General features: G+C 44.0%; 1 protein-coding gene and 1 long non-coding RNA gene across 2 annotated transcripts in view; one reads left to right on the top strand and one right to left on the bottom strand.

The window, feature by feature from the left end:
• The window catches only part of LOC122929125, a 202218-nt gene that overhangs the window by 62157 nt on the left and 125742 nt on the right, over positions 1-14319 (top strand). The gene's annotated exons all lie outside the window — the stretch shown is intronic.
• The window catches only part of LOC122929123 (B-cell receptor CD22-like), a 518995-nt gene that overhangs the window by 489683 nt on the left and 14993 nt on the right, over positions 1-14319 (bottom strand). Inside the window, exon 2 of the mRNA XM_044282611.1 lies at positions 7994-8071. Coding sequence (XP_044138546.1) covers positions 7994-8036 — 43 coding nt within the window. The 5' untranslated portion in view covers positions 8037-8071. The remainder of the gene's footprint in view (positions 1-7993; positions 8072-14319) is intronic.

The raw sequence follows: 14319 nt of genomic DNA, 5'->3' as shown, positions 1-14319 counted from the left end.
CACCTGGACTGTGGCATGCTGGAGGGGGATCCATGGCAAAACTCCCATGGAAAATTACGTAGTTGACGCAGAGTCGGGTTTTAATCCATAAAGGGCATAAATCACCTAACATTCCTAAATTGTTTGGAATAATGTGCTTTAAAACATCAGGTATGATGTTGTATCGATCAGGTAGTGTAACGTTATCGCCCGCTTCACAGTAACAGACCAAACTCCCTGTTTAACGCACCGCAAACAACCGCAAACAGTCTATTTGCACAACCGCAAACTCCCCATTTGCACAAAGTTGGATACCAAGCTAGCCATGTCCCGTTCCTTGTCCTCACTGATGTCATTGAAGGTCTCTTCCTCCAGCCAGCCACGTACAACACCAAGGGTCCCCGAAAGGTGACAACAAGCCCCCTGGTACGCCTGCTGTGTTTGGTCTTCCACCTCCTCAAAGCCACCTTCCTCCTCTGACTCTCTCTGCGTTATTATAAGGTGTGTTAACTGTTAAGTAGTACTATTCCTATCAGTTTAATCCCTTGTGATCCATTGTGATACGCAAGCCTCTTCACCACAACAAGGTAACGATCACGAAGGGGAATTGACACATGTATGTGCCTTTTTTTTGCACTAGAGGCCAGAAAAATAAGGCATGTACACATCCCTGAAAAATTAGGTATTGTTGCTGTAGCAGCGGCCAGAAAAATTTATGTTTTTTCCCAGGAAGAAAGTGCCCTAAAACATTGCGGCTTGAACCTTAGTTGATGGCGGATAAGTCACGCAAGTCATCCGGCATTCAGAGAAAAAATACAGCAGCGTGTGGACCATTTTTAGCCCAAGGCAGCTCATCTCATCACCAGGCCTTTTTTAGTCGAATGTATCGCCCACTGTCAGTCCCTTCGGGATCCATCCCTCATTCATCTTAATAAAGGTGAGGTAATCTAGAGACTTTTTTGACCTAGGCGACTTCTCTTCTCAGTGACAATACCTCCTGCTGCACTGAAGGTCCTTTCTGACAGGACACTTGAAGCGGGGCAGGCCAGAAGTTCTATCGCAAATTGGGATAGCTCAGGCCACAGGTCAAGCCTGCACACCCAGTAGTCAAGAGGTTCATCGCTCCTCAGAGTGTCGATATCTGCAGTTAAGGCGAAGTAGTCTGCTACCTGTCGGTCAAGTCGTTCTCTGAGGGTGGACCCCAAAGGGCTGTGGCGATGCGTAGGACTTAAAAAGCTGCACATGTCCTCCATCAACAACACGTCTGTAAAGCGTCCTGTCCTTGCCGGCGTGGTCGTGGTAGGAGGAGGATTACTTTCACCTCTTTCCCTGTTAGATTCCAGTTGTGCTGTGACATCACCCTTATGCGCTGTGTAAAGCATACTTTTTAATTTATTTTGGAACTGCTGCATCCTTTCCAACTTGCGGTAATTCGGTAACATTTCAGGCACTTTCTGCTTATACCGGGGGTCTAGTAGCGTGGCCACCCAGTACAGGTCGTTCTCCTTCAGCCTTTTTATACGAGGGTCCCTCAACAGGCACGACAGCATGAAAGACCCCATTTGCACAAGGTTGGATGCCGAGCTACTCATGTCCTGTTCCTCGTCCTCAGTGATCTCACTGAAGGTATGTTCTTCACCCCAATCACGTACAACACCACGGGTACCAGATAGGTGACAACGAGCACCCTGGGATGCCTGTTGTGGTTGGTCTTCCTCCTCCTCCTCAAAGCCACATTCCTCCTCTGACTCCTCTTCCTCACACTCCTCTTCCGGCGTTGCCGCAGATCCAGCAAGCGATGCTGATAAGGCTGTTTCTGGTGCTGATGGTGATTACAACTCTTCCTCTTCACGCTCATCTACGGCCTGATCCAGCACTCTTCTTCCTGGAGCGTGCCCTGCGAAAACAAATGGGATGATGGTGCCTTCGGTGCGACTGACTAGGTTTGTCATTGCGCATGAGCGTCCAGTAATGTGGCAAAAAAATACCCAGCTCTGCAGAGGCTGTCCTAGCACCCCGGTCATACAAATACTCGTTGACGGCTTTTTCTTGTTGGAGCAGGCAGTCGAACATGGAGAGTGTTGAATTCCAACGTGTCGGGCTGTTGCAAATCAAGCGCCTCACTGGCATGTTGTTTCGCCACTGAATATCTGAAAAGTGCACCATGGCCGTGTAGGAACGCCTGAAATGGCCACACACCTTCCTGGCCTGCTTGAGGACGTCCTGTAAACCTGGGTACTTATGCACAAAATGTTGTACGATCAGATTCAACACATGTGCCATGCACGGCACATGTGTCAACTTGCCCAAATTCAATGCAGCCAACAAATTGCTTCCGTTGTCACACACCACTTTGCCGATCTCCAGTTGGTGCGGAATCAGCCAATGATCCACCTGTGCGTTCAGGGCGGACAGAAGTGCTTTCAGGCAAGTCAACCTCAAGACGGAGTGACACTGTCGTATCCGGGATATGGAATAGCCCCTGTTGAGCTGGGGAGGTGCAGTTTATGTGGAGCAAGACGCAGCAGCAGAAGAAGATTCAGCCGAGGAGGTTAGCAAAGAGGATGGAGTAGGAGGAGTAGAGGATGTGGCAGCAGGCCTGCCTGCAAGTCATGGCGGTGTCACCAACTCCTATGCAGAGCCACGCATTCCATGCTTGGCAGCCGTCAGCAGGTTTACCCAATGCGCAGTGTACATGATGTACCTGCCCTGACCGTGCTTTGCAGACCAGGTATTAGTGGTCAGATGGACCCTTGCCCCAACACTGTGTGCCAGACATGCCATGACTTCCTTTTCCACAATAGAGTACAGGTTGGGAATTGCCTTTTGTGAAAAAAAAATTCGGCTTGGTACCTTCCACTGCGGTGTCCCAATAGCTACAAATTTTTTGAAGGCCTCAGACTCCACCAGCTGGTATGGTAAAAGCTGGCAGGCTAAGAGTTCCGACAAGCCAGCTGTAAGACGCCGGGCAAGGGGGTGACTTTGTGACATTCGGTTCTTACGCTCAAACATTTCCTTGACAGACACCTGACTGTGGGCAGATGAGCAGGAACTGCTGAAGGTGAGAGGTGGAGTGGCAGGTGGTTGAGAGGGGGTAAGGAGGACAGCAATGGTTGACGTGGCTGAAGATGCTGGACCAGGAGGAGGATGGTGGCTTTGAGTTTGTGTGCTGCTTGTACTCTTCATCATGTGTTGATCCCATAGGCGTTTGTGATGTGAGATCATGTGCCTTCGCAAAGCAGTTGTACCTAGGTGGGTGTTGGACTTCCCACAACTAAGTTTCTTTTGACACAGGTTGCTGTTATCAGAGGCAGATACACAAAAAAAATGTCACACTGCTGAGCTTTGCAATGATGGCATTCTGGTGGTGGCAACAGCATGCGTTGATCGGCGTGCTGTCTGGCTGACCCCGGGTGCTGATTAATGCTGTCTGACTGTGCCACTAGCTCCTTGCGACGACCTACCCCTGCTTCCAACTCGTCTCCTCCTCCTCTCCGTCTCCTCATCTGAACTTTCCCCCTCTTTCCCCCTCTTCTTCTTCTCTTTGAGCGGGCACACACGGACACGTCGTCATCATCAACCGCTTCACTTGTATCTGACAACTCAGCAAAGGAAGCAGCAGCAGGTACAACATCATCATCACACTGTACGTCCATGTGTGTAATGCTGCCTGACTGAGACATATCCCTGTTATCTACATCCTCTGGCAATTATGGTTGCGCATCACTCATTTCTTCCAACTGATGTGTAAATAACTCCTCTGACAGATCAAGTGAAGCGGCTGTGGTGCTAGTGTTGGTGGTGGCAGCGGGTGGGCGAGTGGTAACTTGAGAGGTGCCTGAAGCTGAGCTGGAGGAGGATGGTGCGTCAAGGTTCCGAGAGGAAGCTGTAGAAGATTGGGTGTCCTGTGTTAGCCAGTCAATTATGTCCTCAGAACTTTTCGAGTTTAGGGTACGTGGCCTCTGAACACTGGGCATTATTCTAGGGCCAAAGGAAATCACAGCACCAGGTACTGTGCCACCAGATATGAGTGGTGGGCACTTGCAGTGGGCACAGTACACTCTGTGGGCCTGACACACGCTGGCAGGCAACTGCAATTATATTACAGAAAAAAAATAGTTTTACTGTTTTAAATGCAAGCTAATGTGCCACCAGATATGAGTGGTGGGCACTGGCAGTGGGCACAGTACACTTTGTGGGCCTGACACACGCTGGCAGGCAACTGCAATTATATTACAGAGAAGAAAAAAAATAAGCAGACTGATATACTAGCCCTAAAAAGGGCTTTTTGGGGTGCTGTCAGGACGCTGTCCTTACAGCAGAGATCAGATGAGTCTTTGAGGATTGCAGTGGACACTGAATACACTGGCCTAGCTATCGATTTCCCTATTAAATCAGCAGCAGCTACACTGTCCCTCCTCTCACTAACACTGCAGCTTCAGAATGAATCTAAGATGGATGCTGTCCTTGCTTTTTGATAGGAGGTGGGAGGGTCTGGGAGGGAGGGTATGATGCTGATTGGCTGGAATGTGTCTGCTGACTATGAGGTACAGGGTCAAAGTTTGCTCAATGATGACAAATAGGGGGCGGACTGAACATCGCATATGTTCGCCCGCCGTGGCAAACGCGAACAAGCGATGTTCCCTGGGAACTGTTCGCCAGCGAATAGTTCGGGACATCTCTATGAGTCACGTGACGGCAGACATAGCGATCATTTGGGGTATCACATGACCCGACTATCGTCGTAAACTCCCCCGACTCCAGCGTCCTTATCTCCAGGCAACAGGTCACATGACTGAAGGTAGTCACATGACAGTCACTTGACGGCCTCTGATTGGCCAGATCATTGTGTTGTATTCTTAGTTACTATAGAGATAGTCACATGATCGGGAGTAGCGCGTATACCTTGAGTTTACTCACTATATAAATAATATTTTAAGCATCATTAAAAACAAAATTCATCTTTGAGCTCTAAAAACGACCATTGTAACAACACATTTATATTTATTTATATATGAATATGCCTTTCAGATGTAGATTCTGTATGCTAATGAGAGAGTACCTGTGGGGGGTCCCATAAGGCTGAAACCACCCACAGATGAGTTTTTTTGCCGGTTTCTTATTGTTTATAAACCCCCATCTGTACTAGATGTATTATCACTTATGCTAACCTGATGAAGGGGACCAAAGCCTCCCTGAAGCGCTTTGTTTTTATTTTATGCGTATTTTAATGAAATAAAGAAGACCTTTCTACACTCAAGACTGTCTATACCGGGTTTTTGAGCGCTGGATCAGGAAGTTTGTTTTTCTTTTAAAGCACCTTTTGAAGGGACTGGACATCCCTCTCCAAAGGACCTACAACCTGCGGCAGCACACCCGACGACAAGATCTTGTAAAACAAGCTTTCAATAGGGTTGTGCCTACATTAACACAGCCCTACAAGGTGAGCCTCCATTGCATGTTTTTTATATTATAAACACCATTTAGAACATACTACCCTATTGTGGGCTTTTTTACTGTGCCCAAAATATCTAGGCACGTCCGTAATTCCAAATAATATAATACATGACCGGGGGCATAGCTATAGAGGGAGCAGCTGCTTTGAGGCCATACTTAGAAGGGGCTCACCCAGGAGGAGGACTAAAAGATTTTATTGTCAGGGCCTCCTCAACAGTATTATAAAATTCCATTATATGGAGAGACATATACAGTAACATTACATGACATGCAGTATACACATGTAGGAAATCAAGAGGCTGCCGGGCCTCATCTGAGAAAGTGATCTTGACTAGCCACGGAAGTGGGTTGTGAAGAAGGTGTTAGAGGATGCCCAATTCTAAATTGCTGTGGGGCCCAGTCAGTTCCAGCTACGCCACTGAACATTAGTGTTGATCACGAATATTAAAATTTAGAATTTTTTGAATTCGCGAATATTTAGAATATAGTTATATATATTCGTCATTTTGAATATTCAAAATTTATTTTCCCTTTATTATTTTTTTTATCAGTACACATGATCCCTCCCTGCTTCTAGCTTGTGGGCCAATAAGAAGGCTGCAATATACTTGACTTTAGGAGTAGTAGTGTTTGTGGATTTTGCTCTATATTTGTTTTTTCGAATATTCGTTATATTGCTATATATTCTTGTTTTAGAATATTACGAATATTCGAAAAAACAAAGTTATAGCAATATAGCAAATAGTCGAAAAAAACTAATATAGAGCAAAATCATCAAACACTACTTAGCTAATATAGTGCTATAATCTTTTTTTTATAGTTGTAATTTTTTTCAAATCTGAACTTCAGGTGAGAAAAAAATTACAACTATTAGACAAAGAAGATTATAGCACTATATTAGCTAAATTGCTCTATATTCGTTTTTTTCGAATATTCGCTATATTAATATATATATATATATATATATTTGTTTCAGAATATTCGAAATATTCGAAAAAATGAAGTTATAGCAATATAGCAAATATTCGAAAAAAACGAATATAGAGCAATTTAGCTAATATAGTGCTATAATCTTCTTTGTCTACTAGTTGTAATTTTGAAAAAAATCACAACTATAAAAACTATAAAAAAAAAAAGATTATAGCACTATATTAGCTAAATTGCTCTATATTAGTTTTTTTCGAATATTCTCTATATTGCTATATATTCTTGTTTTAGAATATTACGAATATTCGAAAAAACTAAGTTATAGCAATATAGCGAATATAAAAAAAAAAATCGAATATAGAGCAATTTAGCTAATATAGTGCTATAATCTTCTTTGTCTAATAGTTGAAAAATTTGCAATAAAAAATTTGAATCCGAAAATTACCTTGCCGATTTTTCGAGAGAAAAAATAATCGTAGAATATAACGAATATTCGATTTGCGAATATTCGACGAATATTCTACAAAATATTCGCGAAATATTGCGAATTCGAATATGACCCCTGCTCATCACTACTGAACGGTACAGTTTCTTTCTAACAAACCAGCCCTGTACCTCACACAGATCCAGAGATCTCCCCATTCACTGCTCTAATTGCTTTGCTAGATTTATGGCAAGCTGGCAGCTGAGATGGCTTGCACTTTCTCAGGGGCTTAGCGTCCTTTCTGCTGCAGCTTCTGGCAGTTGAATGATGGTACTGAGCATGTGAGGACAGAGAATTTAGAAAAACATTAGGTGGTGCTATACAGGTATATTTCAGTGAATAACTCAGTGGCTGTCCTAAATTTAATTGCATGCAAACACCATAGTATTCAGATCCAGGTTCTGGTTTGAACAATGTAGAATATTTGTTGTGGGGCAACCCCTTTAAGCCAGTGGTTGCCATTTAGAGATAACAAACCTGAAAGGGGTTGTATACAATCCAATGAAATGACAATTGGTTGTATTTGTTTTGAGCTTAATTTATTCAGGTTGAATGGAATCCGGCAGCTAAATCAATAGAACCGGATCTGAAAGAAATTTCAAGAAATGTGCTCATCTGTAGCAATCGATGTTATGACACAACCCAAATTGGAAAATTTCCTGTGGTTTCTGGCATTCATTATATTATACATTTACCTGTGACACGGAGATAAACTATTCTAGAACGTCTCTGAAATGCAGGTGTGCGTTTTTCTTCTCTGATCCCTGGATAATAATATTCATCACCATCTTCTCCTCTCACAGGGTCTATCCTCAGGGTGCAGCTGTTCTCTCCTGGTACCAGTGAGGTCCGGTCTCTGTATTCTGCCATTACTGAAGAGGAGTCCCTGGTGTTTAGGATCTCTGGCTCTCTATGTATATACATGTGTAAGTACCACACAGTGCCGGACGTCCCCGAGGTATTGGCAGGATGATATGTACAAGGAATCTCCACGCAGGAGCCGATCAGAGCAGAAATTCTAGAAGGGAACTTCCACTCCTGACATACAGAACCCAGATAGAAGCCTGGAAACAATCAGCAGGACAAGAGGCTGGAGTCACAGAATCTCATTATATCGGATTATTATGTAATTGTGAGACTACTTACCTTCACAGATGAGGAGAAGATACATCTGCTTCACGGCGTTCATTCTGTATTAGGTTTGTCAGTGACTAAATCCAGACACTTAGTCACAGTCATGTGAAAGATGTGAAGTAGATAAAATAACATGTTAATGCCATTAGAGTGTTCTGTTTGTATTTAACCCAATATAATGTAGCACATATACGTATTCTGCTCTGCATGGGGCCTAGAATCGTCTATGAATAACCCAATGTAAGAGAGGCCGTAGGTGTTGAAAGACTATCTAGCAGCTCAGTGGTCTCAATACTAGTTAAATCATAAACTGAGCGTGCCCTGTGAGATCTAATAATACATAACTTTTATTATTCTCGGTAAAATAAGTGAGACAGTGTTCCAAAATTCTTTCAGACGCACTACTGTGCGTGTAGCTCTTTGATAGGAGAGGAGAATTCCTATGGTCTTTGGCCCTAGTTAGGGCTTGGCGGTTGGCGGTGGGGGTTGCTTCTTGGGTGAATTCTGCGCAAATTGCTCAATAGATACTATTCAGCTCAGTCTAATTATCTCTCACCCTAACTCTAGTCTTGAGTGGGGAGATATGCTAACTGGCTGTAGTCGGAGCACTCACTCTGAAAAGAGCGACCCCCAGCCGCTGGAACCTCGGGCCTGACCTATATAACCTTCTCCTAACAGCTGCCTACAAGCACCACCCGACGCGTTTCGCCATAATACAATGGCTCGTGAGGGAGCGATCTGTGCAGTGGCAGAGCTTCTTCATACAGAACGGCAGTGGCCTTTATGCTCCTGGCTCCGCCCACTTGGGTAGCGCTCACCAATCCCTAGGGGGCAGTACTCTGCTTTCCTTGCCCACCCTGCCTTCTGGGAGTGACGCACACCAGTGGGTGGTATTATTTCCATGGGGATCTTACAGCGCGTCCCTGGCAGCAAGCCTTGTCGCTGGTGGCGATCAGACTTCTTTAGCGATAGAGAACAGTTCCAAATAGTGTTCCTTGCGATCCCCATTATATAAGATTTATGTGCACGATGACTACTTTGTCAGATTTGTGCTATAAGTCATTCCAAAAGGTGACCATACTTAGAAATTAATTCTGGCTGATTAGGTTTTTTAATTCAGTCCTATTTCTTTTATAGAGGTTATTCCCTGTGTTTATCAGACCCTAGTTTACCCTTAATGTAAATTACACTAGATTACTTTATTGGGACCATATGTTATAGATAGCATACATCTTTGAACATAGATGCATCCTATCATACAGATGACACCACAAAACATGTAGTTACCCTATATAGAGTAGACGGGGGAAATAGATTATTATGGCATTAAAGCAGTTCGTGGATAGTCATTAGTGTTGAGCGGCATGTCCCATATTCGAATTCGCGAATTTTCGCAAAATATTTGCGAATATTCAAATTCGTTATTATTTCGCATATGCGATAATTCGAATTTTCGCATCGCATAATACATATTATGCGATACATTTAACACTCTAACCCGACAAGCGTCACTTCACTGTGTTGTTAGAATATACCATCGGATCTAAGTTTTCCGTACGTTCGTGAAAACTCAGTTCCGATGGTATATTTTAACTAACTAGGGTTAATAGCATTTTTCAAAAATTCGCCTATTAGCCGGCTGTTAGATAATTCGCCTATTCGCTATATTCGTTTATTCGCTACATAACCACCTAAAATAATAAGTGTGATGAGATTGTTTGCGCCGATATTCGCATGTGCGCTATTAAAATCGCCTTACGAAGATTCGCAACTCAATTCAATCACTAATGTATGAATGCAAAGCCCTTTGCCTCTGTTCTGGGACAAGTGCCGATATTCGCATGTGCGCTAATATAAATCGCTTTACGAAGATTCGCGCCTCAATAACTTTCTAGGCAATGTGAGTAAGATCTGAGCTTTTGGACTTTTGGGAATCAATCGAGATACAGTGGGGGGTGATGACAGTAGTTGACAGAGTACAGATCAATGTCATCTGTAAGGTGGAAAGTAAAATAAAAAATATGAATATTCGTAAATCGAATTTTAAGAAGTTCTAAGTATTCGCGAATATAGTGCTATACTATATGAATGCACAGGCCTTTGCCTCTCTGTTCTGGGGACAAGTGTAGATATTCGCATGTGCGCTAATAAAATCGCCTCACGAAGATTTGCAACTCAATTCACTAATGTATGAATGCACAGGCCTTTGCCTCTGTTCTGGGACAAGTGCCGATATTCGCATGTGCGCTAATAAAATCGCCTTACGAAGATTCGCGCCTCAATCACTTTCTAGGCAATGTGAGTAAGATCTGAGCTTTTGGACCTTTGGGAAACAATCAATTATATGTGTACTGTAATTTTGTGAAAAAAAAACCGAATATTCGTTTTTACGAATATATAGCACTATATTAGAAATATTCGCGAAATTGTGAAGTTGCGATATTCGCGAAAAAAAATTCGCTTTTCGAATATTCGCGCTCAACACTAATAGTCATATTCTAAAGAAGCAACAAGATCATATTTTGATCCCTCATACGAGCAGGGTTGGGACCCCAACCTGGATCACAGGTCAAGGTCTTTATAGACTGATCTAGATTCCATCGTTAAATAGCTTCTTTATTGTAAAAAGGGCTTGAATGAAAGATATTCATTCAGGCCATTTGGCGTTACCGTTTTTATTGTAAAGATCTACTTTGCCTCTGCCCTCAAGATCTTGGGCCCCTCTTCTCAACTGGGGAATATGTTGAATGCCTCCAAATTTAAGGCACGATGCATCCCCTCTATGTACTTGGTTTATGTGCCTCGCCACTGAGGTGTCCTTTTCATTTGCGATGTCATTATAATGATCTCTCATACGGCGTCTAAACTCCCTCTTGGTCTTTCCCACGTAATCTAGAGGGCAGGTACACTGTGCCAGGTAAACTACTCCCACTGTCACACAGTTTATAAAGTCACGGATATCGTATTCCACTCCTGTGTGTGTGGAATTGACCTGGCTACAGGCCGCACATTTGCCGCATTTGAACATACCTAGTGGTCTTCTAGACAGCCAGTTCCCGGTGGGTTGTGGGGGTTAGAAGTGGCTGTTAACCAGCCTATCCTTAAAACTCTGCCCTTTTCTGTTGGTAATCTGAGGAGAAGTCCCAATAACCTCTTCAAGGTCTGGATCCACACAAAGAATATCCCAATATTTACTGAGAGTTTTACGCATGTGCCAAAAATTCAGATCTGACTATTTGATGACGGTTCTATATCTACTTTTTTGTGGACCAAGAGTGACTCTCTTTTCGCTCTGCAGGCTGATTCAAACGCAGACCTGAGGATACCATCAGGGTAACCTCTGTCCCTGAACCTTGTTCTTAATTTGCTTGTGATTTGAATTTATTCATACTAGAACAATTGCGACGTAGCCTTAAATATTGGCCTTTTGGTATGCCTTTACGCGGGGAGTAAGGATGTTCACTCTCCCAGCGGAGTAGGCTGTTTGTCGCAGTTGTTTTACGAAAAACTGATGTATTAATATTGTTTTCCGGGTCCCTCTCAATTAGTACATCCAAAAATGGAAGGGATATTCGGTCACACACGGAGGTGAATCTCAATCCTAGGTCATTGATGTTAATAATTTTCCCAAACTCCATGAATGACTGTTCTGTATCCTTCCAAAGTAAGAACACGTCATCTATGAATCTATACCAATGGACTATACTTTCATGCCACTGATTTAAAGACTCAGACCAGATGTAAATGGCCTCCCACCAGCCCAGGAGTAAATTTGCGTAAGATGGCGCACAGGGACTTCCCATCGCGGTACCCCTGAGCTGGTGGTAATAGTGGTCATTGAAAGTAAAATAGTTCCTGGTTAGACAACATTGTAGGAGATCCAGTATAAATGTTTTATGTGATGCCAGCCTTGCATCCCTGGATAATAGGTAGCTCTTCACAGCTTTCAGGCCTAGATGATGTTGAATTGAGCTGTAAAGAGCTTCCACATCTATGGAGGCAAAAATAATTGTCTCGTCAATACATATACTATTAAGTCTCAGGAGCAGATCTGCTGTATCTTGTATGTATGACGGGAGAGCCTCCACAAATGGTCTGATTATTTTATCCACATAAATACCCGCATTTTGTCCAGTGTCGTCCCATTATGTATTTTGGGCAGGGAGCAATTTACTCCCTGCCCAAAATAAATAAGGGGACGACACCGTTGTGTCAGGAGTAGGGGGACTAGGACAAAATGTGGGTATTTATGTGGATAAAATGGTAAAATCCCCTGGAAACAATACCGCCCACATGTTGTGCGTCACTCCCAGAAGGCGGGACGGGCCAGGAAAGCAGAGTACTGCCCTTCGGCCGCCTCTGCTCCCTAGGGATTGGTGAGCGCTACCCAAGTGGGCGGAGCCAGAAGCATAAAGGGAGACAGAGTCTTTTAGCAAGCTGCCACTGCCGTTCTGTATGAAGAAGCTCTGCCACTGCACAGATCGCTCCCTCACGAGCCATTGTATTATGGCGAAACGCGTCGGATGGTGCTTGTAGGCAGCTGTTAGGAGAAGGGTTATATAGATCAGGTCCAAGGTTCCAGCGGCTGGGGGTCGCTCTTTTCAGGGCAAGTGCTCCGACTACAGACAGTTAGCATATCTCCCCACTCAAGACTAGAGTTAGGGTGAGAGATAATTAGACTGAGCTGAATAGTATCTAGTGAGCAATTTGCGCAGAACTCGCCCAAGAAGCAACCCCCACCGCCAACCGCCAAGCCCTAACTAGGGCCAAAGACCATCAAAGAGCTACACACACAGTAGTGCGTCTGAAAGAATTTTTAGTAACACTGTCTCACTTATTTTAACGAGAATAATAAAAGTTTTGTATTATTAGATCTCACAGGGCACACTTAGTTTATGTGTGTCACAATGAAAAATACTACTCATGAATACTCATTAGAGGCTCCTTCCTTCAGGGCTGGAATGGCAGAAAAAAAGAATTCCACCCATCGTCACCCTTGACCCATAAAATTGTATTTGATTCCTTTTGTGACCAGAATCAACAATTCAACAGACCTATTAATAAAAAAAAATTGTTTTATGTTATTTTAAGTTATTTCCCTATCCACATTTGTTTGCAGGGCAATTATACTGCTCTTACCCCTATTTTGGATTCTTTTGGAGCCCTTTCTATGACTTTTTTACAGCCATTTTTCAGCCCCAAAGTTTGGGTCCCCCTTGGCTTCAATAGGGTTCATTGGTTGGGGTCAAGTTCAGAACCCGAGCCAAACTTTGAAGCAAAGTTCAGCTGAACCCCTTGAACCCAGACATCCAGCCGTCCGCTCATCCAAACTGGTGACATCTAAATGCTGATACCCTGTTCTCTCAGCTCCCGCACAGGAACAAGGAAGCCCTGCCCATGCATTTTGTTCTCCTAGCACCAGTTATTCGGTTATGTGGCTACCTCCCCATTTCACTTGTAGATGATCAAGACCGCTTCATAGTGGTCCACTGGAAGTGCCTGTAGTCAGATGGCATGATCTCACAAGACTGCAAATGCTTAAAGGGAGTTTTTCACCTAAAATCACCATTATAGAACACTAACATCAGGATCTCCATTACATTCCCCATATTACAATGCTACCTTCCATATTGCTGTCCATCACCGATTTTTCTCAGAAAAACACTTTTATTCAACATGTTAATTTGCTTCTGAAGGTGCCCAGGGGTGGCGTTCATGTGGCCGTTGCCCAGGTCCCTCGGCGCTTTTCATATGAAACCCCTCCTCTTTCACCCCTCTGGCCCGCCCTAGGTTCTTCTGATTACGTCCTCCTCTTAGTGAGAAATCCAGCACCAGCGCCGTTCAACAGCGCCAGTGCCTGCGCACTTCATTCCCCATTATGGGCAGAGGCACAACGCCGGCTAGATCGGGATGTACGGGCCGGCACATGCACATTAAACGCTCTTGTGCCTCTGCCCATAATGGGGAATGAAGTGCGCAGACGCGGCAAATCTGTTGAACGGCACTGGCGCTGGATTTCTCACTAAGAGGAGGAAGTAATCAGAAGAACCTAGGGAGGGTCAGTTGGTGAAAGGGGAGAGGTTTTCGATGAAAAGCCCCGAGGGGCCTGGGCACCAACCGAATGAACGCCGCCCCTGGGCACCTTCAGAAGCTAATTAACATATTGAATATAAGTGTTTTTATGAGAAAATCAGAGATGGACAGCAATATGGAAGGTAGCATTGTAATATGGGGAATGTATTGGAGATCCTGATGTTAGTGTTCTATAATGGTGATTTTAGGTGAAAGACTCCCTTTACGCTGGGTTCACACCTGAGCGTTCTGAAAGGAGCGCTCTG

The sequence above is a fragment of the Bufo gargarizans genome, chromosome 2, assembly GCF_014858855.1.
Source record: "Bufo gargarizans isolate SCDJY-AF-19 chromosome 2, ASM1485885v1, whole genome shotgun sequence".
Taxonomy (NCBI): Eukaryota; Metazoa; Chordata; class Amphibia; order Anura; family Bufonidae; genus Bufo; species Bufo gargarizans.
The sequence above is the reverse complement of the archived record's forward strand: the minus strand, read 5'-3'. Positions and strand labels throughout refer to the sequence as shown.